Here is a 25,344-nt window from a genome sequence, read left to right on the forward strand (position 1 = left end):
AGATTGCACTGAGGAGGATTCAATTTTTCTATAGTTGCTACTGAGATGACATTGCATATTTTAAAGTCATCTGCCTTGACGTCTTTGAATAAAACCCCAAATATAAATGATAATTAATATTTTCTCTGCATACAGTGTACTTTAAAAAAAAAAAATTTGTGGTTAACATTATGTATCAAGATTATAAGGTCTGTATATGAAAAATGGTTGGAAGAAATTGCATTACAATTAGTACTGTTATTATGAGAGTGGAATCAGGGGCGGAGCTTGGGTGAGGATACTCGGTTGATATTTGTTAGACTTAGGGGGTACTTGGCTTGAAGAAGTTGAGAAACACTGACTTAAATGATGTAAAAACAGGTATAAGTGCCCAAAAGGTATCCAAAGTGACCACTGCAGAGACAAAGTAAAGACCTACACACTCTTCCAGTGTTCACTGATGCCCTCACACCCCTGCAAAGATCAGAATAAAAAAGTACATATCTGTCTCCAGAACATCAGCACCTAGTATAGGAAAGCCTAGTAGAGCTTGTACACATGTGTCTTAAATAGCCAGGGGGGTGGGCTAGTGAGTCATAGAGAGGAGGATCCAGGCCCATAAGCTACTCTAACCACTATATTCATGGTGGAAAATGTGAGTTCACCAACTCAGCCCCCCCCCCAACACAATCCTACTGTACTGCCATATATATGCCACCTGCAGCCATAAGGGCTATTGGGGTTGTAGACAGGTGGGTTTTGGGGTGTTTCTGGGGGCTCACCACATCCTATAAGGGAGTTCTGTGGCACCCTTTTTGTGAAGTTCACAGCAGTGCCCAGTTAGGTGCCCCACTATTCTGTTGCCATGTCTGGGTGACCAGTCCATCACAATGTTGGCCCCTCCCATATCCAAATTGCCTTGTTCTGGGCATTTGGAACTTAGATGAATTTTTGGTCAAAAATGTGGTATAAAGACAGACGTACCGGCGGTCTGGACGATCAATGGCTTGGGCGTCAAGATAGACTATTTTTGGTAGAGAAAAATATTCTAAACATATTTTTTTGAGAATGGACATTTTACCACTGCCGACTTTGGGCATCTAGCGCCATACGTCCAAATCAGACTTAGATGTTTAATTTGAATGCATGTTTTCCCTGAGGAAAAAAGATAAAAACAAAAGACTGTGGATATGGATGTTCTAAAAGGTGATTTATTATTCACTCTTCACAATAAAGATACAAATAAAAGTCTGAATTTGTAATACACGTATAATTGTCCTGCCGGACCTCCAAAGATAAAAACAAAAGACTGTGGATGTTCTGAAAGATTATTTATTATTCGCTTTTCACAATAAAAATACAAATAAAAGTCTGAATTTGTAATACATATATGATTGTCCTGTGGAGTTAGTGGTTCGGATGGCAGCAGGTTGAGCTTCTGAGCTTGCCCCTGAGGAAGAATGCTTCTTTTTGCAAGATACAGACAGCTACAATCAGCTCCAAGCACCTTTAAATTTGTGGTTGCTACTTTTTTGAAAATTAATTTTTTCTCCTTTCACGGGGGAATGAAGTGACACATATATTGAGTGATATAAATAATTTCTTTATTGCACAAAGCACTTTGATAAGAATTTTCATATTTTTTTGCATGCAATATTCGTGCTCAAATTGGCCATTTTACAACGGGATGGCAGCACACATCCAACAATAAGCCTTTTTAAATTGCATTAAGTGCATGCTAGCACTAAACATAGTTTAGTAAAATGACCTCTTAACAGTAGTATGTGAAATTTGTCTCTTGCTTTCTCTCTAAGTCCTGCATAATATATATTTTATAAAGTATAGTCAAACCTTGGTTTGCGAGTGTTTTGCAAGACAAGCAAAACACTCAAGCAAATTGTGCCTCGCAAATCGAGCATTGACTCGATTTGCGAGCCCCCCCCCCCCCCCCCCGAGAACCAGCATTGCCCGTCCGCCCAAACCCTTACACCAGCATACAGCACCAACCCACAGGAGGTGCTGGTGCCTGAAGATCCTGCCTCTTGCCGCTGGGCTGGGTCTTGAGCATCTGCACATGCTCAAGGCCTTCTGGCTCCTGCTCTCTCCGAGATTCTTGAGAACGGGAACCACAAGGCCTTGAGCATGCGCAGATGCTCAAGGCCCAGCCCAGCTGCAAGAAGCAGGATCTTCAGGCACCGGCACCGACATGTCCTGTGGGTTGGTGCTGCGTGCCGGTGCCAGATCAGGATAAGGGTTTGGGCGGACAGGCGATGCTGGTTCTCGGGAGGGGGGGGGGCTCATGGGCGGGTGAGCTCTGCTGGTTCTCAGGGGGAGGTGATGCCAGTTCTCGGGGGGGGGGGGAGGGGTAGAAGCATGCCAGTTACCTTGGGGGTGGAGGGTCTTTTTGGGATGTGGTGGGGTGGGTTGGAAGCGAGCGGTGCCGGTGGCCTCGGGGTGGGGAACCAATCAAGCGAGTTTCCCTTACTTTTTATGGGGAAACTCGCTTTGATATACGAGCACTTTGGTTTACGAGCATGCTTCTGGAACAAATTATGCTCGCAAACCAAGGTTCCACTGTACTTGCATATCATAAATGTAAACCACTTTGATTGTACCACAGAAAAATGGTATATCAAATCCCATTACCTTTATATTTGTGTGACTGGCAGAATAGACATAATTTTTCAGTAAATAAATGTGGTCCTAGCCAATGAATTTTGCTACTATGCTTAAGCTAGAAGGTAGGGTGGTATAAATCAGTGGAAAGAATATTGTAATTGTAAGTGAAGGCTTTAGCTAAGTCCAGCAATGACTAAACTGGAAACATAATGGAATAAAAGATTTTCACAAGTGAGGTGCCATTGTTAACATGGAATTCTCTGTTTGTTTTGTTTAGTGGGCCTTTGGTGTCGCACTCTGGGAGCTAATGACACTGGGGCAGACTCCCTATGTAGATATCGATCCCTTTGAAATGGCTGCATATTTAAAGGATGGTTACAGAATAGCTCAGCCAATCAATTGCCCTGATGAGCTGTAAGTATCACACCTAAAGGACTCATAAAAATATTGATACCATTATGTATTTTTCACATTTTGCTATCTAATAGACAGTCAAGTCACATTATTATGACCACCGCCTACATCTGATGTCAGGGACGCACAGCCAATGAACGAATGCACGTATTGCGTGCAGATTTTGTGAATATATAAGGTGGGATGTTAGCAAGTTGCAAATTTAGCAACTGTGGCTGTCATATGGAAAAAGCGCAGTTTATCAGACATTGAAAAAGGCATAATCAACGGCTACTGGACCAAGGGCAGCAGCATTTCATAAATGGTGGAGTTTGAACTGTTCACAGGCTGCTGTGGTTAAAGTGCAACATGAATAGATGAACATAAGCAATGCCTCTGCTGGATCAGACCTGAGGTCCATCGCGCCCAGCAGTCCGCTCACGCGGCGGCCCAACAGGTCCAGGACCTGTGTAGTAATCCTCTATCTATACCCCTCTATCCCCTTTTCCAGTAGGAAATTGTCCAATCCTTTCTTAAACCCCAGTACTGTACTCTGCCCTATTACGTCCTCTGGAAGCGCATTCCAGGTGTCCACCACACGTTGGGTAAAAAAGAACTTCCTATTATTCGTTTTGAATCTGTCCCCTATCAGCTTTTCCGAGTGCCCTCTTGTTCTTTTATCCGGTAACTGTAGGGCAGCACAAGCCATCGATGCGAATGGTGAATGTCAGCTATGCAGATTGGTATGGGCCAATCGGTATGCTACCGTGGAGCAACTCACCATCCAAATGAACCAGGGGGCTTCCAGATGTACATCCAAAATGACTGTGCAGCAAACCCTGTTGCAAATGGGGCTCTGGAGCAGACAGCTGGTGACTGCACCCATGCTTACAAGGGTTCATCACAGTAAACAGTTGCAATTTGCACAGTAGTACTGACATTGGACTTACACTGATTAGCAGAGGGTTGCCTTCTCTAATGAGTCACATTTTGAGCTCTTATCGAACAAGTGGACATTAGTGTATCAGGTGTGAAACTGCTAAGAACAAACATCCAGCAACCATTGTTGGACATACACAAGTTGGTGGCAGCAGCATTATGATCTTGGGAATATTTTCTTGGTATGATCTGGGTTTCTGTTTTTTTTCCATCCTTGCCTCTCAAGTACATGTTTGCCGGTTGTTCCTATGGAAAATGGAATCTTGCAGCAGGACAATGCGACATGTCATACTGCCAGAATTGTTTGTGAGTGGTTCATAGAGCATGACTGAAACTTCCAGCTAATTCCCTGGCCTCCGAATTCCCTACACTTTAACCCAATCAAGCACATTTGGAACAACCTCGATTAATATGTACAACAACTGGATCTACTACCATGCACCCATCAGCAACTGTTGGACGCACTGCAGTCTGCATGGCTCCAGATACCTCTAGTAATCATCCAGCATCTTATTGAATCACTTCTGTGTCTGGCTGCCATCTGTACTGCCAGAGGCAGTTATTCTGGATATTAGCAGGTGGTCATAATAATGTGACTCAACTGTGTAAAATAAACTTTCAGATGTGTTTTAAGTAAGATTTAACTTTACTGATGAACATGTCATACCTTACAGCAGTGTCCCGCAAACTTTCTCGAGCTGCGGCACACTAAAGGTAGTGGCCGTGGCTCGAGGCACCTGGAAGTACACGGATATCACCATGATGGCATCATGCGCATGCGTGACATCATCATATAGATGTCCACATGTGTGTGAAGGCACTCCAGGCGGGCCCTGAGAGGCCAGTGGGGGATGCCAGAAGGGAAGAGGGCCAGAAAGAAGGATATGTGCTGGCGCTCACTGATTGCCTACAGGACGTACTCTCGCATGTCCTGTAGGCAGTCAGCTGGCGCCGGTGCCTCCCCCTCCTCCCCAGTGTACCGTGGCACACCTGACATCTCAGGAGGCACACAGTTTGAGATACACTGCCTTACTTCAAAGTGAAAAATCAATTACAGAATTATTCCAAAAGTTGTTAAAAGAATAAGAAACCTATAGAGTCTTGATGGTATTTGCCTTTGCATCCTTTTTCTCAGTACTTAGGGGAAAAATATGAGTTGTTTAGAATAAGTGCAGTTTTTGCCTATTCTTGGTAGGTTAAACTCTTTCAAGATAACTGGCTCTGTGGACTGCAATCTTCAAGTCTTGTTAATGAATTTTCCATTGGATTATGGTCTGGGTCTTGACTTGGGCCACTTGAGCATATTTACTTTATTCTTGCTGAGTGATTCCACTTTTGCTTTATGCATAGGATCCTTGTCCTACTGAAAGGTGCATCTTCTCTAGTCTGTGGCAGACTAGAATAGGTTTTCCTTCAGGATCTGCATGTATGTACTTTACACCAGTGTTTCTCAACTTCTTCAAGCCATGTACCCCCTAGGTCTAACAAATATCAACCAAGTACCCCCGCCCAAGCTCTGCCCCTTACCCCACCCCCATAATAGTACTAATTGTAATACAATTTTTTCCATTCATTTTTCATATACACACAATATAATTTTACTAATACGTAATAATAGCCACAAAATTAAAAAAGCACAAAGTACATTGTACGCAGAGAAAATGTTAATTATCATTTATATTCTTTTTTTTTTCTAAGAGGTCAAGGCAGATGACTTTAAAATATGCAATGTTACCTCAGTAACAACTATAGAAAAATAGATAAATATAGACAGCAGAAGATATAAATTCTTAAAACTGACACATTTTGATCACTAAATTGAAAACAAAATCATTTTTCCTACCTTTGCTGTCTAGTGATTTCATGAGGCTCTGGTTACACTTCCTTCTGACTGTGCATCCAATATTTCTTTCTTTCTACCTCCTGCATGCTTCCTCTCCTCTGGACCTCATTCCCTTCCCTAACCAACATCTCTTTCTGTCCCTCCATGAGTCTAACTTTTCTTTCTCTCTCCTCCACCCCTATTGGCAACATGTCTGTCTCTCTCACTGTCCATCTGTCTTTCTCTCATTTTCTCCCTTGCTGCAAAGGGAATGTGGAAAAGAGAGAGAGATCCAGGGTGCATCTCTCCCACATCCAACATTTCTCACTCCCAGATCATGTGCAGCATTTTTCACCACTGCCCACCAGCCCCATGCCCGTTTTTTCTATCACTCCTCTCCAGCACCATGCATATCTCCCCCTTGCATCCCCTTCAATGTCCCTCTGCTCTCTCCATCACCATATCCAACATTTCTCCCTCTCATTCTTCTCTTCCCTGTGCATCTCTACCTCACTCCTCTCTCTCTCTGCCTAATTTTCCTTTTTCCATGTGCACTATGTCTTTCCTTCTCACACATTCATGCCCAACAATTCTCCCTTTAGTACTTCTTTCTTCCCTCCCTCCCTTCTGTGTCCGAAGTTCATGCCCCCTCCCTGCCTTCCAACCTTTGTCCCAAATCCCCCTCCTTCTCCCTTTGTCCCAGACAGCAATGGAAGCAGCAGACAGAAGCAGGATGTTGAGCTACCCAGTTTTCTGCACCGTTTGCCATATGTATGACTACCTCCCCTCTGGGAGGTGGTCTTATGTATGCACTCGATGTGGGGAACTGGAGAGCCTAAAGAAATAAGTCAAACTCCTGGAGGGCAGAATACTGGAATTGGAAGCACTTTGAGCAGTGGAGGAGGAAGACAGGGGTGGAGGAGGAAGACAGGGATGCAGAGAATGTCAAGACAGAGGAAACCATTGAGGAGGAAGTCCGGCAGTTGGAGAAGTTCATCGAGGAGGCATACAGGGAGGCCATAGAAAGTCACCAGCAACAGTGGAACTGCCGAGATACACCTACAGAGAGTGAGGACCATCTGGAGGACAACTACAAGGAAGAAATGGGCGACACAGCAGTGAGATCTGTAAACAGTGGAGAGAACCCACAAGACGACAAGTCCGGTGCAAGCCAACGTCAGGATGTGGGATAATGGAAGAACACAGAGGACATGGACCTACGGCTGGAGAGATGGTCATACACCAGGGACACGGATCTGTGGCTAGAGAGGCAAGAGAAGATAGAGAGGACAGCGATAGTCATGGGGGACTCCATCATCAGACAAGTTGACAGCCACATAGCGGGAGGAAGGCAGGATCGGCTGGTGATCTGCCTACCGGGAGCCAAAGTAGAAGACATAGTGAACCGCATTGACAGGATCATCAACAGCGTGGAAGAGGAAGATACCGCGGTGGTGATCCATGTGGGGACAAATAACGTGAACGGGAACTACAACAGAGAAGTATTGAAGGACCAGTTCCGGATGCTAGGAAGGAAGCTGAAGACCAGAACGCAGAGGATAGCGTTCTCGGAGATCCTGCCACTACCCAGGGCCGACAAGAAGAGGCAGACAAAGCTGCAAGCAGTCAATGCGTGGAGCAGCACTGGTGTGAGGATTCCGCTTCTTACGCAACTGGACTACGTTCTGGGGGAAGAGCAAGCTATTCAGGAAGGATGGACTCCACCTCAGGGGAGACGGAACGAGGCTACTTGCAAGCAACATCAAGAGAGAAATTGAGAAGTTTTTAAACTAGGAAGAAGGGGAAAGCCAACAGTCGACCAAGAGTCGATGGTTCGGGAACCGGTATACCCAGAGGATACCGTGCAGGAAGATAGCAAGGAAGACTCACCGGATCATAGGCAAGACAGAAATCCTGATGGATCAAAAGAGACACAAGAGGGAAAGAAATGCAAGAAAGTGAAAGGCGGCAAACTCAAGTGTATGTACACGAACGCAAGGAGCTTAAAGAATAAGACGGGTGAATTAGAAGCTATGGCACAAAAAGATAACTTTGACATCATCAGCATCATGGAAACATGGTGGAATGAGAAAAACATCTGGCACACTGTGCTACTGGGATATGAGCTATATCGCAGTGACAGAGTGGCTCAAAAAGGTGGGGTCATTGCCCTATACATCAAAGAGGGAATTGAGTCTACCTGAGAGAACACGCCGGAATCAAACAATAAGGTATAGTCTGTATGAGCCAAAATTCCAGGAACAAATGGAACGGAAACAAAGATCCGCATCTACTACTGACCCCCGGGACAGTCCGAAGAAATTGCTGGAGAAATGATGGATGAGATTAAACGCAACTGCAAGGGAGGCAATGCAGTTATCATGGGCGACTTCAATTATCCAGGGATAGATTGGAATCTAGGCACCTCTGGCTGCGGTAGGGAGACCAAGTTCCTGGATACTATAGGCGATTGCTTCCTGGAACAACTTGTCAAGGAAAATATGAGAGGAAACGCAGTTTTGGACTTAATTCTAAATGGACTACGAAGACTGGCGCAAGGTGTAGAAGTAGAGGAGATGGTGGGAACCAGTGATCATAAAATCATCTGCTTCAACCTGGATAGGGGGACGAAACATCAATACAGAACAACGGCCACGGTGCTGAACTTCCAAAAAGGGAATTACGAAGGGATGAGACTCATGGTGGGGAAGAATATCAAGAAGAGGATATGCGCTGTAAAGATCCTAGAGCAAGCATGATCCCTTTTTAAGGACACAGTCACAGAGGCATAAAATATATATACCACGTATCAACAATGTGTCTCAAGAGGAAAAAGAAGGAACCGGCGTGGCTCACTATATCGGTGAAGGAAGCAATCAGGGACAAGAAAACTTCTTTTAAGGAATGGAAAAGGTCAAAAACGGATGTAAACTGAAAAAAGCACAAGTAGCATCAACGTAGGTGCCATAAGGCAGTAAAAGGAGCCAAAGAGACTAAGAGGAAAAAATAGCCAAGGAGGCGAAAAACTTCAAGCCGTTCTTTCCATATATTAAGGGGAAATGACCCGCGAAGGAACAGTGGGTCCGTTGGATGACAGAGGAATGAAGGGAGTGCTAAAGGAGGACAAAGCCATCGCCGACAAACTGAACACATTTTTTGCATCTGTCTTTACTGGAGAGGACATATGCAACATACCAGAAGCCGACAGGCTATACGCGGGAAATGAAGACAGGAAACTGAAAGGGTTGACGGTCAGTCTAGAAGAAGTATGCCGGCATTTTGATAGGCTTAAAAATGATAAATCCCCGGGACCGGATGGCATCCATCTGAGGGTAATCAAGGAACTGAAAGAGACTATAGTTGAACTGCTTCAACTGATAGCCAAACTGTCTATCAAATTGGGAAGGGTTCCAGAAGGCTGAAAGGTGGCGAATGTTACGCCGATCTTTAAGAAAGGTTCAAGGGGTGATCCGAGAAACTACAGACCTCGGTACCGGGAAAGATGATAGAGGCGCTGATAAAGGACCGCATCATTGAGCGCCTTGACAGACACGACCTGATGAGGACCTGCCAGCATGGCTTAAGCAGAGGAAGATCTTGCTTGACGAATTTGCTGCTCTTCTTCAAGGGAATAAACAGACAGTCTTCACCCGCGAGGCGCCGGGAATCGGCCCTCAGCCACAGACAAGGGTTAAATCAGTTGACCCATTTAGTAAGTTCAAGTTTACACCCAGCAGCATCTACTGCGAGCTGTCAAAAATCAAGGTCAACAAGGCAATGGGGCCTGACAACCTACACCCTAGGGTGCTCAGGGAGTTGGGTGATGTCTTGGCGGAACCGCTATCCGCGCTCTTCAATCTCTCCCTCAGTACAGGTAGCGTCCCGATGGACTGGAAGACGGCTAACGTCATTCCATTCCACAAGGCTCCAGGATTGAGATGGCAAATTACAGACCAGTGAGTCTCACATCAATAGTGAGCAAACTAATGGAAACCCTAATCAAACGCCAATTGGATAAGATCATGGACGAGGAGAATCTACAGGATCCCCGCCAACATGGATTTACTAAGGTGAGAACCTGCCAATCCAATCTGATTAGCTTCTTTGACTGGGTGACGAGGAAGCTGGATGTTGGTGAGTCCCTGGACATCGTCTACCTGGATTTCAGCAAAGCATTTGATAGCGTACCACACCGCAGGTTGCTGAGCAAGATGAGTTCTTTAGGTTTGGGCAACACATTGACCAAATGGGTTGGGAACTGGCTTGGAGGTAGGCTTCAGAGGGTAGAGGTGATAAGTGGAGTGCCACAGGGCTCCGTCCTGGGCCCGATCTTGTTCAATATCTATATAAAAGAGACTTGACAGAAGGGCTCCGAGGTAGAATAACATTATTCGCCGATGATGCCAAACTAAGCAATGTAGTGAGCAAAAGCACAACAGACAAAAATTCAATGGCAGACGATATGATGCATGACCTACTTCTACTGGAGCGCTGGTCTAGGTCCTGGCAACTCAGTTTCAATGCCAAAAAATGCAGTCAATGCACCTGAGAAGCCAAAATCCGTGCAGGATTTACACCCTGAATGGCGAGATCCTGACAAGAACTGAAGCAGAAAGAGACTTAGGGGTGATTGTCAGGGAAGACATGAAGTCTGCAAATCAAGTGGAGCAAGCTTCATCCAAAGCAAGGCAAATCATAGGTTGCATACGCAGGAGTTTCGTCAGCCGTAAACCTGAAGTCATTATGCCACTGTATAGATCCTTGGTGAGACCGCACCTGGAGTACTGTGTGCAATTCTGGAGGCCGCATTACCGCAAGGATGTGCTGAGACTGGAATCGGTACAGAGAATGGCCACCAGGTCCGAGAATGGTCTCGGGACTCAAGGAGCTCCCATACGAGGAGCGGTTAGGGAAGCTGCAACTCTACTCACTCGAGGAACGTGGGGAGATATAATCTAGACATTCAAGTATCTCATGGGCCGCATCGAAGTGGAAGAAGATATCTTCTGTTTCAAGGGTCCCGCGGCAACAAGGGGGCATCAGTGGAAAATCAGGGGCGGGAAACTGCACGGTGACACTAGGAAGTTCTTCTTCACTGAAAGGGTGGTTGATCGCTGGAATAGTCTTCCACTTCAGGTTATTGAGGCCAGCAGAATGCCAGATTTTAAGGCCAGATGAGACAGACATGTGGGATCTATCCGCAAAGATAGATAGGGAGGGTCATTGGAGTGGGCAGACTTGATGGGCCGTGGCCCTTATCTGCCGTCTATTTCTATGTTTCTATGTTTCTATAGACAAGGGTGACCCGGTCGAGATTGTATATCTGGATTTTCAGAAAGCTTTTGACAAGGTCCCTACATCGAAAAATTGTGAGCCATGGAATCGAGGGTGAAATACTCACGTGGATTAAAAATTGGCTGGCTGATAGGAAACAGAGAGTGGGAGTTCGGTGCCTGGACCCATGCTCTTCAACATATATATAAACTATCTAGAAATTGGTACGAGTGAGGTGATTAAATTTGCAGATGGTACAAAATTATTCAAGTTTCAAGTTTATTATTTTTCTTGATTAATCGCTTAATCAAATTCTAAGCGATGAACATTTTAAAATACATTCAATAAGGAACAAACAGTACAGACTATAAATAATAACATTGGGTAAATTGCTAATACATAATTTCATTACATAAGGTAAGATAAGGTTTTGAAATACAATTGATTAAAGAAAAGCAAAACAAAGGAAAAACACAATAGGGAAAACATTTTAGCACTAAGATATAAACTAATAAAATTACTGGCCTTAAAAATGATTGAATTAAGTATTAAAAGCATCGTTAAAAAGAAATGTTTTTAGATTACATTTAAATTTTCTTAAATCTTGCTCATTTCGTAAATAAATTGGAAGAGCGTTCCAGGTCTGTGGTGCGGTTACCGAAAATATAAACTGCCGTCTGGTATTTATAATCTTCAATGATGGAATGGTCAGTAAATTTTGTTCAGTAGATCTTAAGGTTCTGCTTGGATGATATGGTATTAATAGCTTGTATATTAATGCTGGAGTCTTATAAAGTAGAGACTTGAAAATAAGCAAACAAAGTTTATATGTTATCCGATGGATAACTGGAAGCCAATGTGCATTTTTTAAAAGGGGTGTAACGTGATCGAATTTTCTGGATTTGGTGATAAGTTTTATGGAAACATTTTGGATAATTTGTAGGCGTTTGAGTTCAGTTAATGATATACCTTTAAAAAGAGCATTACAGTAGTCTAATTTAGAGATCACTAAAGAGTGAATAAGAATGTTTAATGATCTTGGACATAAAAATTTTGAAATAGACCTACTTTAGAGTAGCGAAGATGCAGGAGGATTGCGAACATCTGCAGCGTGACATAAAAATGCTCGAGAAATGGGCCGTGACATGGCAGATGAGGTTCAAAGTGGATAAATGTAAGGTGATGCATGTCGGTAACAAAAATCTTATACACGAATATAGGATGTCTAGGGCGACCCCCGGGAAAGAGACTTGGGAGTACTGGTCGACAAGAAGATGAAGCCATCCGCGCAATATGCAGCGGCGGCGAAAAGGGCAAACAGAATTCTGGGAATGATTAAGAAGGGGATCACGAACAGATTGGAGAGGATTGTCATGCCACTGTACTGGGCCATGCTGCAACCTCACCTGGAGTACTGCTTCCAGCACTGGTCACCGTACATGAAGAAGGACACGGTACTACCCGAAAGGGTTCAGAGAAGAGCCACTAAAATGGTAAAGGGGCTGGAGGAGTTGCCGTACAGTGAGAGATTAGAGAAACTGGGCCTCTTCTCCCTTGGAAAGAGGAGACTGAGAGGGGACATGATCGAAACATTCAAGATACTGAAGGGAATAGACTTAGTAGATAAAGACAGTTTGTTCACCCTCTTCAAGGTAGGGAGAACGAGAGGATACTCTCTAAAGTTAAAAGGGGATAGATTCCGTACAAACGTAAGGAAGTTCTTCTTCACCCAGAGAGTGGTGGAGAACTGGAATGCTCTTCCGGAGTGTGTCATAGGGGATAAACCCTCCAGGGATTTAGGACAAAGTTGGACGGGTTCCTGTTGAACCGGAACGTAAGTAGGTAGGGCTGGTCTCAGGGCACTGGTCTTTGACCTGAGGGCCACCGCGGAAGCGGACTGCTGGGCAAGATGGACCACTGGTCTGACCCAGCAAATTCTTATGTTCTTATGGGTGAAAGAACATGCGGATAAAGGTGAACCGATTGATATTGTGTATTTGGATTTTCAAAAGACATTTGACAAAGTACCTCATGAAAGACTAATGAGGAAATTAGAAAATTATGGTATAGGAGGTAATGTCCTTTTATGCATTGAGAACTGCTTGAAAGAAAACAGAGAATAAGTATAAATGTTCAATATTCTCAATAGCGAAGGATAAATAGTGGGGTTTAATTTACCAAGTGAAAAACTACAAATTCACAAATGCAAGGGATCTATATAGTCCACTCTCAACAACCCTTGAATGATGTACAAGCCATTCTTTGTAAAGGATTGCTATTAAAACCTTTGACTCATAATTACTGAATTTGTTTTAAATAAATGTATTTTCAGATTTTTTAAAGAAGAAGAAAAAAGCCTCAGTCAGACTTACGCCTACCACTAGCAAGTTAGCATGCGAATAGGCTTACACATAGAGATTCCTCATTGGCATAAAAAACCTTCTCCTCACCAAACACTTCCAAATTCTTTTAAAGTCACTTAAATTGTGAGCCAAAATACTGTTATTTAGACGTTATACATGCAAATGGACTGGACTGTGTTTTTATATATATATATATAAATATATATATTGTCACAACCCACGAGCTCCTGATCACTGCAGCGAGCTGTGGTCCATGTGACTTTAACTGTTCCCCAGCGTGAACCCTTTAACAAGGGAATCCTTCAGGCCTTCTTAGGCAACCGCCTAAGGTTCTCAGGTAAATCAGGCAAAAGGAAAAAGAAAACCACACACTGCCCAGCATGCCAGAAAAATAAAGCTGTATTTTATTTTTATACTCCTGGTTTACTTTGTCCAGGTACTTGCAATGCATAGCAATATTTTCAATGCATAGGTTTTAGTGAAACATAAAACTTCAGGCCAATCTGACCCCCCCTGGCTTAGCAAACACCAGCTTAGCCCTAATGTCCAAAAACATCAAACCAAATAAACCCGAGTAGGCTGGACTCTAGTCTTTTATACCACAGTCCTCTTCGTCAGCCTTCTGGGTGTTAGCATAACCTCAGCAGAATTCCCTCCAGCAGCACAAAGGTGGAAGGTAGGCACAAAAATAACATTCTTGTAGGCAAAGCAGAAATACAGTTTTCCTCAACAAGACAAAAAAAACCTGCTAAGGTTGTAGCCCTGCTACGAAGTGCTTGGAGATAAGGAACTTCTTTTACAAAGGAGCTCTCCTGTGCTTGCCGTTAGACAAAATCTAATCTGCCTCTAATTAGTCTCCAGCTGGGCTGGGAGAGTGAAAAGACAAACGCTACAACCCGTTTCAAGCATTGCAGTGCTTTAAAGATTAGCTTTGCTAAGCTCCCAGCGTTTTGCATACAAGCACTGATTCACTCAATCTTTTAAGCAAAAAAAACAGGTAAGAAACAAAGCCACACATTCCCCACCTTTGCTCAATCAATCAGAGCCGACACTGACCTACCAACCACCCTCACTTTCTGGAAATACTCCCCATGTCCATTCTTCTTTACCTGACACGCTATCGTGAAGTCCCTCCTTAAAGCATTAGAAAGGATTGTTAAAACTTACTTCTGCACCTTCGCTCTGTGCTCACCGGCATTGCAAAAATGGCTACCTCTGGGTCTAACCTTGTAACTCCCGGCATCTAATGTCATTCTAGTGCCACGATTTTACTGGTGATTGCAAAAATTCATACTTCCCTTCTGGCGGGCTGTCAAGTGTCGGACTAACCTCAAAACTATATATCTAAAAGTTTTTATTGGATTTTCAATCAAATAAACAGCTCAAAACACTGCAGCAGGTAACAGTAAAACATAGGCAAAAAACAATGCCCATTTATGGGCAAAGATGCATGTACAACAATATCTTCATTGAGGAAGCTCATCAGCAACACGTGGAGATCCCAGGGCTGGAAAGCTGTACCCGAGCAACTCAGGAAGAAGGCCTAGATGAGAGGAGAGAACCAGAGGTAGGGGACGACCACACACCAGGAGGAAGAGACGCAGGATGACGTCCCCCCACCCAAAGAGCCGAAGTCATTTTCAAATGTATCGCAGGAGGAAGAAGATTGGCCCTACACCATGGACGTGGACTTACGACCCCTAAGGAACCCCCAAATAATGAAGATGGGGATCATTGTAGGTGACTCCATTATACGTCACGTGGACAGCCACACCGCAGGAGGAAGAGAGGACAGAATCGTCACCTGCCTGCCTGGAGCAAGGGTGAAGGATGTAGCCAACAGGATCTCCAGGATCATAGACAGCGCAGGGGGAGAGGACACTGCTGTGCTTATCCACGTGGGAACCAACGAAGTGAGTGGGCAAAAGTATGACAGGAAAGAGATGAAGGGCCAGCTCCACTCACTCAGAAGAAAACTGAAGATCAGGGAGGTGAAGGTGGCCTTCGAGATCCTCCTGGTACCAAGAGCGGACGGAAAGAGACAAGGGGAATTGCAAGCGATCAACACCTGGATGAGACGATGGTGTGAAGAGGAAGGTTTTGACTTTGTGCGCAACTGGACGGTGTTCTGGGGAAAAAGCAAGTACTACAGAAAGGACGGACTACACCTCAACAAGGAAGGAGTAAGAGTATTGGCAGACAACATGAAGAAGGCCATCGAGAAGGCTTTAAACTAAAAGACAGGGGAAAGCTGACAGTCGACCACCAGTCGATGGCCCGGGCGACTGGATGCCCCGAAGAAGGAACCATGGGCAACTACTCAGACACAGAAGGGGATGACCTCTCAGCAAATAAGGGAGGCAAGGCAGGAAGGGACGGCTCTACAGCAAACAAGGGAGACAACTCAGGAGCAGCAAAGGATACCATGAAAGAAACAATAAAGACAGCTAGGCGTAGAAAGACTAAGAAGGTAACACAAAGAGAACTCAAATGTATGTATACGAATGCTAGAAGTCTGAGAAACAAAATGGGTGAATTAGAGACAATAGCAAGACATGATGAACTGGAAATCATTGGCATAACAGAAACATGGTGGAATGAAGGAAACAAATGGGATACAGTACTACAGGGATACAAACTATACAGAAGAGATCGAATAGGGCAGAAAGGTGGAGGTATTGCCCTATATGTTCAGGAGGGAGTAGAATCTGTTGAAGTGGTTACGACGGATAGGAAAGAGAAGCTGGAGTCCCTCTGGATCAAGATTCCTAGTAGAAATGACGCAGACACAAAAATTGGCCTTTACTATCGACCCCAGGGACAGACGGAGGAAACAGATTCAGAAATGATAGAGGAATTCAAACAAGAATGCAAAACAGGCAATGTAATAATCCTGGGAAACTTCAATTTCCCGGGGATAGACTGGAACCTGGGAACCTCCAACTGTGGTAAGGAGGCCAAGTTCCTGGAGGCACTAGGGGATTGCTTCCTGAAACAAATGGTAAGAGAGCCGACAAGAGGCAACGCCACCTTGGACTTGGTCCTAAATGGCCTCGTGGGACCGACAAAAGAAGTAGAAGTCACGGTCCCGCTGGGGACGAGCGATTACAACATGATCAACTTTAAACTTGACATCGGGACAGGAAAACGTACCAAAACTTTAACCACGACCTTAAACTTTAAAAAGGGTAAATACGAACGCATGAGAGCCATGGTAAAACAACAGCTCACGAAAAAGATGAACAAATTTGAAATGGTAGATCAGGCATGGTCCCTACTGAAAAATACTATCACGGAAGCACAAAATCTCTACATTCCGCGGATTGCCAAAGAAAGGATAACTAAAGGCAAAGGAGAACCGGCATTGCTAACCAGACAGGTGAAGGAAACCATAAATGAAAAGAAGGACTCTTTTAAAAAGTGGAAACACACGAAAACAACCGAAGCTTGGAACAAACATAAGGATGATCAAAAGAAATGTCACAAGGATGCCAAAAAGGACTATGAGGAGAAAATAGTGCAAGAGGCCAAAAACTTCAAGCCCTTCTTTAGATATGTAAAAGGAAAAAAACCCCGCAAAAGAGGCGGTGGGACCGCTGGACGACCAGGGAAGAAAAGGGTACATCAAAGAAGACAAACAGATTGCAGACAGGCTAAATTCCTTCTTCGCGTCCGTCTTTACAAAGGAGGACACTGCAACGATACCAGAAGCAGTGGAAGTGTTTAAAGGAGTAATAGAAGACAGCCTCACCACAGTAGAAGTGGACCTGGATCAGATATACTACCAGATCGACAAACTTAAAAGTGACAAATCCCCTAGGCCGGATAGAAAGTTCACCCGAGAGTCCTAAAAGAATTGAAGGTTGAAATCAGAGAGCTATTGCAAAAACTTGCAGATACCGGATGACTGGAAGATAGCAAATGTCACGCCAATTTTCAAAAAAGGATCGAGAGGAGAACCGAGCAATTACAGACCTGTGAGCCTTACGTTTGTCCCTGGAAAGATGGTTGAAGCACTGGTTAAAGATAGCATAGTCCAGCACTTGGATACACACGACTTGATGAAAGCCAGTCAACATAGCTTCAGGAAAGGGAAATCATGTTTAACGAATTTACTTCAATTTTTTGAGACTGTGAACGAACAATTTGATAGTGGAGAACCGGTAGACATAATATACTTAGATTTTCAGAAAGCTTTCGACAAAGTTCCACACGTAAGATTTCTCAGGAAACTACAAAGCCATGGAATAGAGGGGGATATACAAAAATGGATAGGCAAATGGCTGGAGAACAGAAAACAGAGAGTGGGCATAAATGGGAAGTTCTCCAGTTGGGAGAAAGTGACTAGTGGTGTGCCCCAGGGCTCGGTACTTGGGCCGATCTGATTTAATATTTATATCAATGACCTAGAAGAAGGAACATCCAGTGAGATCATCAAGTTTGCAGATGACATAAAGCTATGCTGAGCAATCAGATCACAGAAGGATAGCGAGGAACCCCAGAGCGACTTGTGTCATTTAGAGAAATGGGCGGAGAAATGGCAGATGAGGTTTAATGTGGAGAAAAGCAAAGTAATGCATTTAGGCAGAAAAAAACAAGGAATACGAGTACAGAATGTCAGGTGAAACTCTGGGTAAGAGCAAACAAGAAAAGGACCTGGGTGTACTGATAGATAGGACCCTGAAACCGTCGGCACAATGTGCAGCGGCGGCAAAGAAAGCAAATAGGATGTTGGGCATGATAAAGAATGGAATCACGAGTAGATCGGAGAGGGTCATACTGTTGCTTTATAGAGCAATGGTCAGACCACACTTGGAATACTGCATCCAACATTGGTCTCCCAACCTAAAGAAAGATATAAAACTGCTGGAGAGGGTGCAGAGACGAGCAACGAAACTAGTAAATGGTATGGAGAAACTGGAATACGAGGAACGACTTAAGAGACTGGGATTGTTCTCCCTTGAGAAAAGGAGACTGCGAGGGGATATGATAGAGACTGTCAAAATACTGAAAGGAATCAACAAAATAGAGCAGAAAAATTATTTACATTGTCCAATTTGGCACGGACAAGAGGACACGGAATGAAGCTAATGGGGGACAAGTTCAGGACAAATATCAGGAAGTTCTGCTTCACGCAGAGAGTGGTTGACACCTGGAATGCTCTCCCAGAGGAGGTTTTTGCGGAATGATGATTCAAAAGCAAACTAGATGCACATCTCCTTACGAGAGGCATAGAAGGATATGGGTGACTAAAAATTACGCCAGGTGTACGCCTGGCAGGGCCTCCGCATGTGCGGATCGCCGGACTTGATGGACCGAAGGTCTGATCCGGAGAAGGTGCTTATGTTCTGAAACAGCATTCAGTAAGAGCCCTCCAATATTGCCCCCAGCTACCGGGAGCCTGGAATCTCGATGGGCTCCCCCCGGCTGCCTTGGACAATATGGGCACTCATGACCCAGAGCACACCATTTCTCCCCCACAAAACATGAAATAACAGATCACCACCACCACCCCCAGGATCATGGAATCTTCTTTAGGATCAAAGTCCCCCCGCCTCCACTTAGGCCGCCAATTTCTGAGAAAGAACAGTCCAGGTAAGTACCGAATGCATATAGTAACCTCTGCGCCTAGCCACATATAATTCCATTTTCCCCAACAGAGATAATTTCACTTTCCATTCACTCAAATCAGGCACCCAGGTCTTTTTCCAATAAGCAGATATCAAACATTATCGCTGCCAACCCCATTCTCAATAATCGGGTTTGCCAATTAGTCGCACAGGTATTAGACAACCCCAATAAACAGCTTTGAGGAGTAACTGGGACTGTAACCCCTAACATCCGAGACAAAATCTGAAATACCGCTGTCTAACAAGGAACTAATAACGGACAGTCCCACCATATATAAATAAAGGTGTCCACAGCCCTGTGACTTCACCAGCAACTGTCCGAGGACTGTGGATACATCTTATGGAGCCTTTCCGGGGTATAGTACCAGTGGCTCAACACCTTGTAAGTGTTTTCCTGTATCAAAGCACAGGTGGTCGCTTTCCCCACTTCAGCACAAATGGTATCCCACTCTTTAGATGTAAATGTGCAGTGCAAGTCCCGCTCCCAATGTCATTGAAAAACAAAGTTCGGCACTACTCGCCCCCTTAAGTATTGATATATAATTGAAATAGGTCTGGGCACTTTCTACACAGTCCCCCATAAGTTTTCTAGATGTTCAGTCTCAATGGGAGATGTCTTAACCCATCCCCAAGCACTCATGTAGTGTTTCACATGAAGGTAAGCGAAACAGTCTTCAGCCCGCACTCCAGGTATGCATTGCAAGACCTCAAAAGATATTATTTTCCACACTCGCAAAAAATCCTGAAAGTGGATCAACCCCAGGTGCCCCCATCTTTCAAAAACAGGGTTGGTTTTACCTACTAAAAATTGTGGTTCATCCCTCAAAACAGCTAAAGTGGAAGTCCCCAATCCATTATTGCAGTCCTGTTTCATTCTATCCCACAGCTTGATCAGGTGTAATATATAGGGGTTGTCAGTCTCATGTGCCCACTGTAGCACAGTGAGAGAAGACCAAAACTTAGTGGATAATATACCGTGAAGCACAAAAGACTGTTCTAACAGCACCCCCCACTTATGTGTACCCAGGTCCCACTCCAATAACATCCTCATCTGCGCTGCCAGGTAATACCAGTGAAGATTGGGTACCCCTTTCCCAAACAGTATTCCTGTCCCTTTCCTGGGGAGTCTCTCCAAGTATCGCCCCGGACATCTTGTATTCATGTATGGGATTTTTGATACCGACATGCATTACCTTACAGTTATCAAGTTTATTAAAATATTTTTTTGACCGCTTATTCTAATTTCTAAGCAGTTAACAAAATAAGATTACATAAAAACAAATTATAAAATTACATTGAGACGTGTGAAAAACAAGGAAAACAGGTGACTTACACAGACATACAGCAACATTATGGGATGGTAGGGAAGAACTACAATTGATATAGAATAGGTAAAACATAGATGGGTAAAACGATAGGTTGGATAAAAAATAACAAAAGGTTAAAAATTGATTATAAACTTAGCCCTTAAAAGGGCATTTTAACCAAAAGCATCTTGGAATGGAAATGTTTTTAGTTTTGTTTTAAATTGTTTTATATCAGATTCGTAACGGAGATAAGTGGGCAATGAGTTCAACAGAGAAGGGGCAGTAACAGCAAAGTTGTTGGAGCGTAGAGTATTGATTGATTTTAATGAAGGTATGACTAAAAGATTTTGGGAGGTTGAGCGAAGGGATTTTGACGTGCCATATGGGATTAAAAGACTATTAATAAAATCGGGTTGGTTATTCATTCTGGTTGTAAATGTTAAAAGTAAAATTTTATAACTAATCCTGTGTTCAATTGGCAGCCAATGAGCGTTAATTAAGAGAGGGGAGACGTGATCGTATTTCTTTGCCCCGCTAATGATCTTAATAGCGGTATTTTGGACAATCTCCTTTTTTGTAATGCCCTTATAAAGGGCATTACAGTAATCTATACACGAAATTACCAATGAGTGAATTAGTGTATTCAGTGCGGCAGGATCTAGTAGCTTAGATAGAGAACGGATCATTCTCAGTCGATAGAAACATTTCTGGACGACTGTACTAATATGAGAATGATAACGAAAATTTACTGTCAAGGTTGACGCCCAAAAGCTTTAAAGTTGGAACAGTTGTAATGGGTAAAGATTCAAGTTTCAAGGGGGCTTGAAGTGTTGTGCCTTCTTTTAACGGAAAGATCATTAGTTGAACCTCATTTGCCATGTCGCAGCCCATTTCTCGATCATGGTTATGTCGCATTGCAGATCTTCACAATCCCCCTGCATCTTAACTACTCTGAATAACTTCATATCGTCCGCAAATTTGATCACCTCACTTGTCGTACCCATTTCCAGATCATTTATGAATATGTTGAAGAGCACGGATCCAAGCACCGAGCCCTGTGGCACCCCACTGGTGATGCTCTTCCAGTCTGAGTATTATCCATTTACCCCCCACTCTGTTTCCTATACTCCAGCCAGTTTTTAATCCACATGAGTATTTCACCCTCTATTCCATGGCTTTCAATTTTCTGAAGTAGTCGTTCATGCGGAACCTTGTCAAATGCCTTCTGAAAATCCAGATATACAATGTTGACTGGGTCGCCCTTGTCTATCTGCCTGTTCACTCCCTTGAAGAAGTGCAGCAATTTCGTCAAACACGATCTGCCTTTGCTAAAACCATGTTGGTTAGTCCTCATCAGCCTGTGTCCGTCAAGGTGATCAATGGTGCGGTCCTTTATCAGCGACTCTACCATCTTTCCTGGTACCAAGGTCAGACTGTAGTTTCTCGGATCTCTCCTCAAACCTTTCTTGAAGATCGGCATAACATTCGCCACCTTCCAGTGTTCCAGAATCTTTCCCTATTTGATCGACAGATTGGCTATTAGTTGAAGCAGTTCAGCTATAGTCCCTTTAAGTTCCTTAATGACCCTCAGATGGATGTCATTGCGACACACTTCTATAACTGATATCGGAGGTTGAGCGGCACTTGGTAAGACCTTAAGACTAGTAAATTTTATGTAGTTTCATTCATAGCAGCATTTTGGCCCCATTGTTTCTGTATATTTATCTGCTTGGGTAATTATTTCAATTGTTTAGTTTTTTACCTATTAACTGCATGAGCATTTTATACATTTAGAACTTCCTATAGCTCTATCCTATATACTTCTATACTTCCTATATACAGCTATACTCGCTCGAGGAGCGCAGAGAGAGGGGGGACATGATCGAGACGTTCAAGTATCTTACGGGCCGCATCGAGGCGGAGGAAGATATCTTCTTTTTCAGGGGTCCCATGACAACAAGAGGGCATCCGTTGAAAATCAGGGGCGGGAAACTACGAGGTGACACCAGGAAATTCTTTTTCACTGAAAGAGTGGTTGATCGCTGGAATAGTCTTCCACTACAGGTGATTGAGGCCAGCAGCGTGCCTGATTTTAAGGCCAAATGGGATCGGCACATGGGATCTCTTCACAGGGCAAAGGTAGGGGAGGGACATTAAGGTGGGCAGACTAGATGGGCCGTGGGCCCTTATCTGCCGTCTATTTCTATGTTTCTATGTTTCTATCACTATTGGGCCATTAGTTTCATAAGATTATGGTGTAATGGCCATTTGTCTCTGTCAGTTATAGTTGCTTAATTTAAATACAGGTTATGTAATCAACTTATATCTATTTTTTGTATCTTCATTCATAATAAGGATTATTTTTTCGGTGGGGCTATCACCCATAATTTCCTGTTAAATCTGGGATCCGAAAAATTCTTAACGTTTATTAGGCAATTCTTTATTTTTTTTTAAACTCAATTTCTTTATTGAAGTTTTTGTAGTACAAAAGCAGTGTAATTACAAAGAAAACAGAGGACATGCATCAAGATACACTAAACAAAAGAAGTAACAAACAATATAGTCCACCATAACGAAATCAATCTCTGAACAAGTAAGCATAAGACTATAATCATTAATACTCAATCAGAGTATAATATACACCGCTAGAGAGTGTAAGAGGAAAGAACGAGAGAAGGAAGAAAGGGAGAGGAAGTGAAAAGGAGGAAAGAAAGAAAAGAAGAAGAGAAGGAAGAAGAAGAAGAAGGCAATTCTAATCTTAATAATTTATGATCAAGGCGTTTTTACAACATTTATTAGTTACTCCCGATGTTGTTATATTGGTTTTAGTCCAATGTCATTGTAAGAGTGTGGCGATAGTTTTTATTAACTTAAATAAAGTGCATGCAACCATTTTATAAAAATTTTTGTATCTTTATTTGCAACAAGTATTATTTTTCCGTGGGGCTACTATATATAATCTCTCGCGCCACGCAGCCTGTTTAACCTGGGATCTGAAAAGATTTTTAAAGTTTATTAGGTAATTCTTACCTTCATATTTTATGAGCAAGGCGTGCCTTTATAACATTTATTAGTTTTTCCCGATGTTGTCATATCGGTTTTAGCTTAACGTTACTATAAGATAGTGGTGTTCCTTTAGACTTGACTAGGCCGTAGGGTTAGACCATAGTCCATGCACCCATTAACATCGGATGGTCTCCTGGGTAGTCAATTGTTCACAAGCTCAAAGTCATGGGTTCATTTACCTCATATTTATTACTAAAATTTTAATATGTTCATAATATTTTTAGTTTGTAACAATAAGTGTTAATGTATGTGGTTTTTAATATGGTTTTTAACAAGTTTTTAATATGTTCTCATATGCTATTTGATACATTATTTATTTATATTTTAGTTTTAAATAAATTTTAATAAGATATTTTATGTATATATATATATATATATATATATTTTGTAAAATTATGTTTGTATGCTTTGCAACATACCATAATGCCTGTTGCATTCATTTATTATATGTATTATTAATCATTGTTTATCAATTATCAATGTCTATTATATCTCACTGCTAAGCGGCAATAGTAATAGTACAAGATTGTTTCATTCATTTCCCCATATTTATCTACTTTGTGTATTTATGTTTTTATATATCAGTTTATTCGATTTACTGCTGTTTGTTACAATAACTTATTTACCACGGTATGTCAACTCTCATCTCTTTATCTATTTGGGTCACTTGTCACTTTTATTCTTTATTCTTTATTATTTTTTACTTTTTATTATTTATTTTTCATTTTTATCATTTATTATTTTTATTCATTTTTATCAATTTGTTTTTTAAAACATTCATTTTTAATCACATTTCACTAGGGCCTATTTTTTCCTTTTTTTTCCCCTATGCTTTACCTTTTTTCCTTTTTCAGATTTTATAAGTTACAGTAACTATGAGATTGGTTCTCTATATTAATCTCTTCACATTCTTTCACCTTTCTGTTCACACTTTTGGTTTTATCATATTTGGGATATTTATACTCTTACTTTAACACTTCACTAATTTTATCACACCATCACTACAATCATTATTTATCTAAAGTATTATACATTATATAATACTGGTATCATTATCTATGTTTATTAGGACCCCTGAGGAAGGCAATTTGTCCGAAACACGGATCGTGTTGGGTCCCTTGGTTGGTAAATAGTAGTTATACCATTAATATTGCAATAAACAGTGCCTGCATCTTGTACATGATCTGCAGTTTTTGTTTTGTTTTCGCTGGTCCTTTGGATTACTGCAGTTTCTGTTGGATTCTTTTTGTATTTCACCCTCTATTCCATGGCTTGCAATTTTCCGAAGTAGTCATTCATGCGGAACCTTGTCAAATGCCTTCTGAAAATCCAGTTATACAATGTCGACCGGGTCGCCCTTGTCTATCTGCATGTTCACTCCCTCGAAGAAAAGCAGCAATTTCGTCAAACATGATCTGCCTTTGCTAAAACTGTGCTGACTGGTCCTCATCAGCCTGTGCCTGTCAAGGTGATCAATGGTGTGGTCCTTTATCAGCGACTCTACCATCTTTCCCGGTACCGAGGTCAGACTCACCGGTCTGTAGTTTCTCGGATCTCTCCTCGAACCTTTCTTGAAGATCAGCGTAATATTCGCCACCTTCCAGTCTTCCGGAATCTTTCCCGATTTGATTGACAGATTGGCTATTAGTTGAAGCAGTTCAGCTATGATCTCTTTCAGTTCCTTGATGACTCTCGGATGGATGCCATCCGGTCCCAGGGATTTATCGCTTTTAAGCCTATTAATCTGCCTGCATATCTCTTCTAGACTGACCGTCAATCCTGTCAGTTTCTCGTCTTCATTTCTTGCGAATAGCCTGTCAGCTTCCGGTATGTTGTGTGTATTCTCTTCATTAAACACGGACGCAAAAAATGTGTTCAGTTTGTTGGCGATTGCTTTGTCCTCCTTTAGCGCTCCCTTTATTCCATGGTCATCCAATGGTTCCACCGCTTCC

General features: G+C 42.7%; 1 protein-coding gene across 4 annotated transcripts in view; it reads left to right on the forward strand.

Moving 5' to 3' along the window:
• Nucleotides 1-25,344, forward strand: part of RYK (receptor like tyrosine kinase) — a 1,376,634-nt gene that overhangs the window by 1,331,244 nt on the left and 20,046 nt on the right. For 3 of the 4 annotated variants that reach the window (XM_033957870.1, XM_033957868.1, XM_033957869.1), the window contains one exon: nt 2,876-3,012. In XM_033957870.1, coding sequence (XP_033813761.1) covers nt 2,876-3,012 — 137 coding nt within the window. Of the gene's footprint in view, nt 1-2,875; nt 3,013-25,344 lie in introns of those variants that run through there. The other variant, XM_033957872.1, reaches the window with a different exon arrangement.

The sequence above is a fragment of the Geotrypetes seraphini genome, chromosome 9, assembly GCF_902459505.1.
Source record: "Geotrypetes seraphini chromosome 9, aGeoSer1.1, whole genome shotgun sequence".
In the NCBI taxonomy this organism is placed as follows: Eukaryota; Metazoa; Chordata; class Amphibia; order Gymnophiona; family Dermophiidae; genus Geotrypetes; species Geotrypetes seraphini.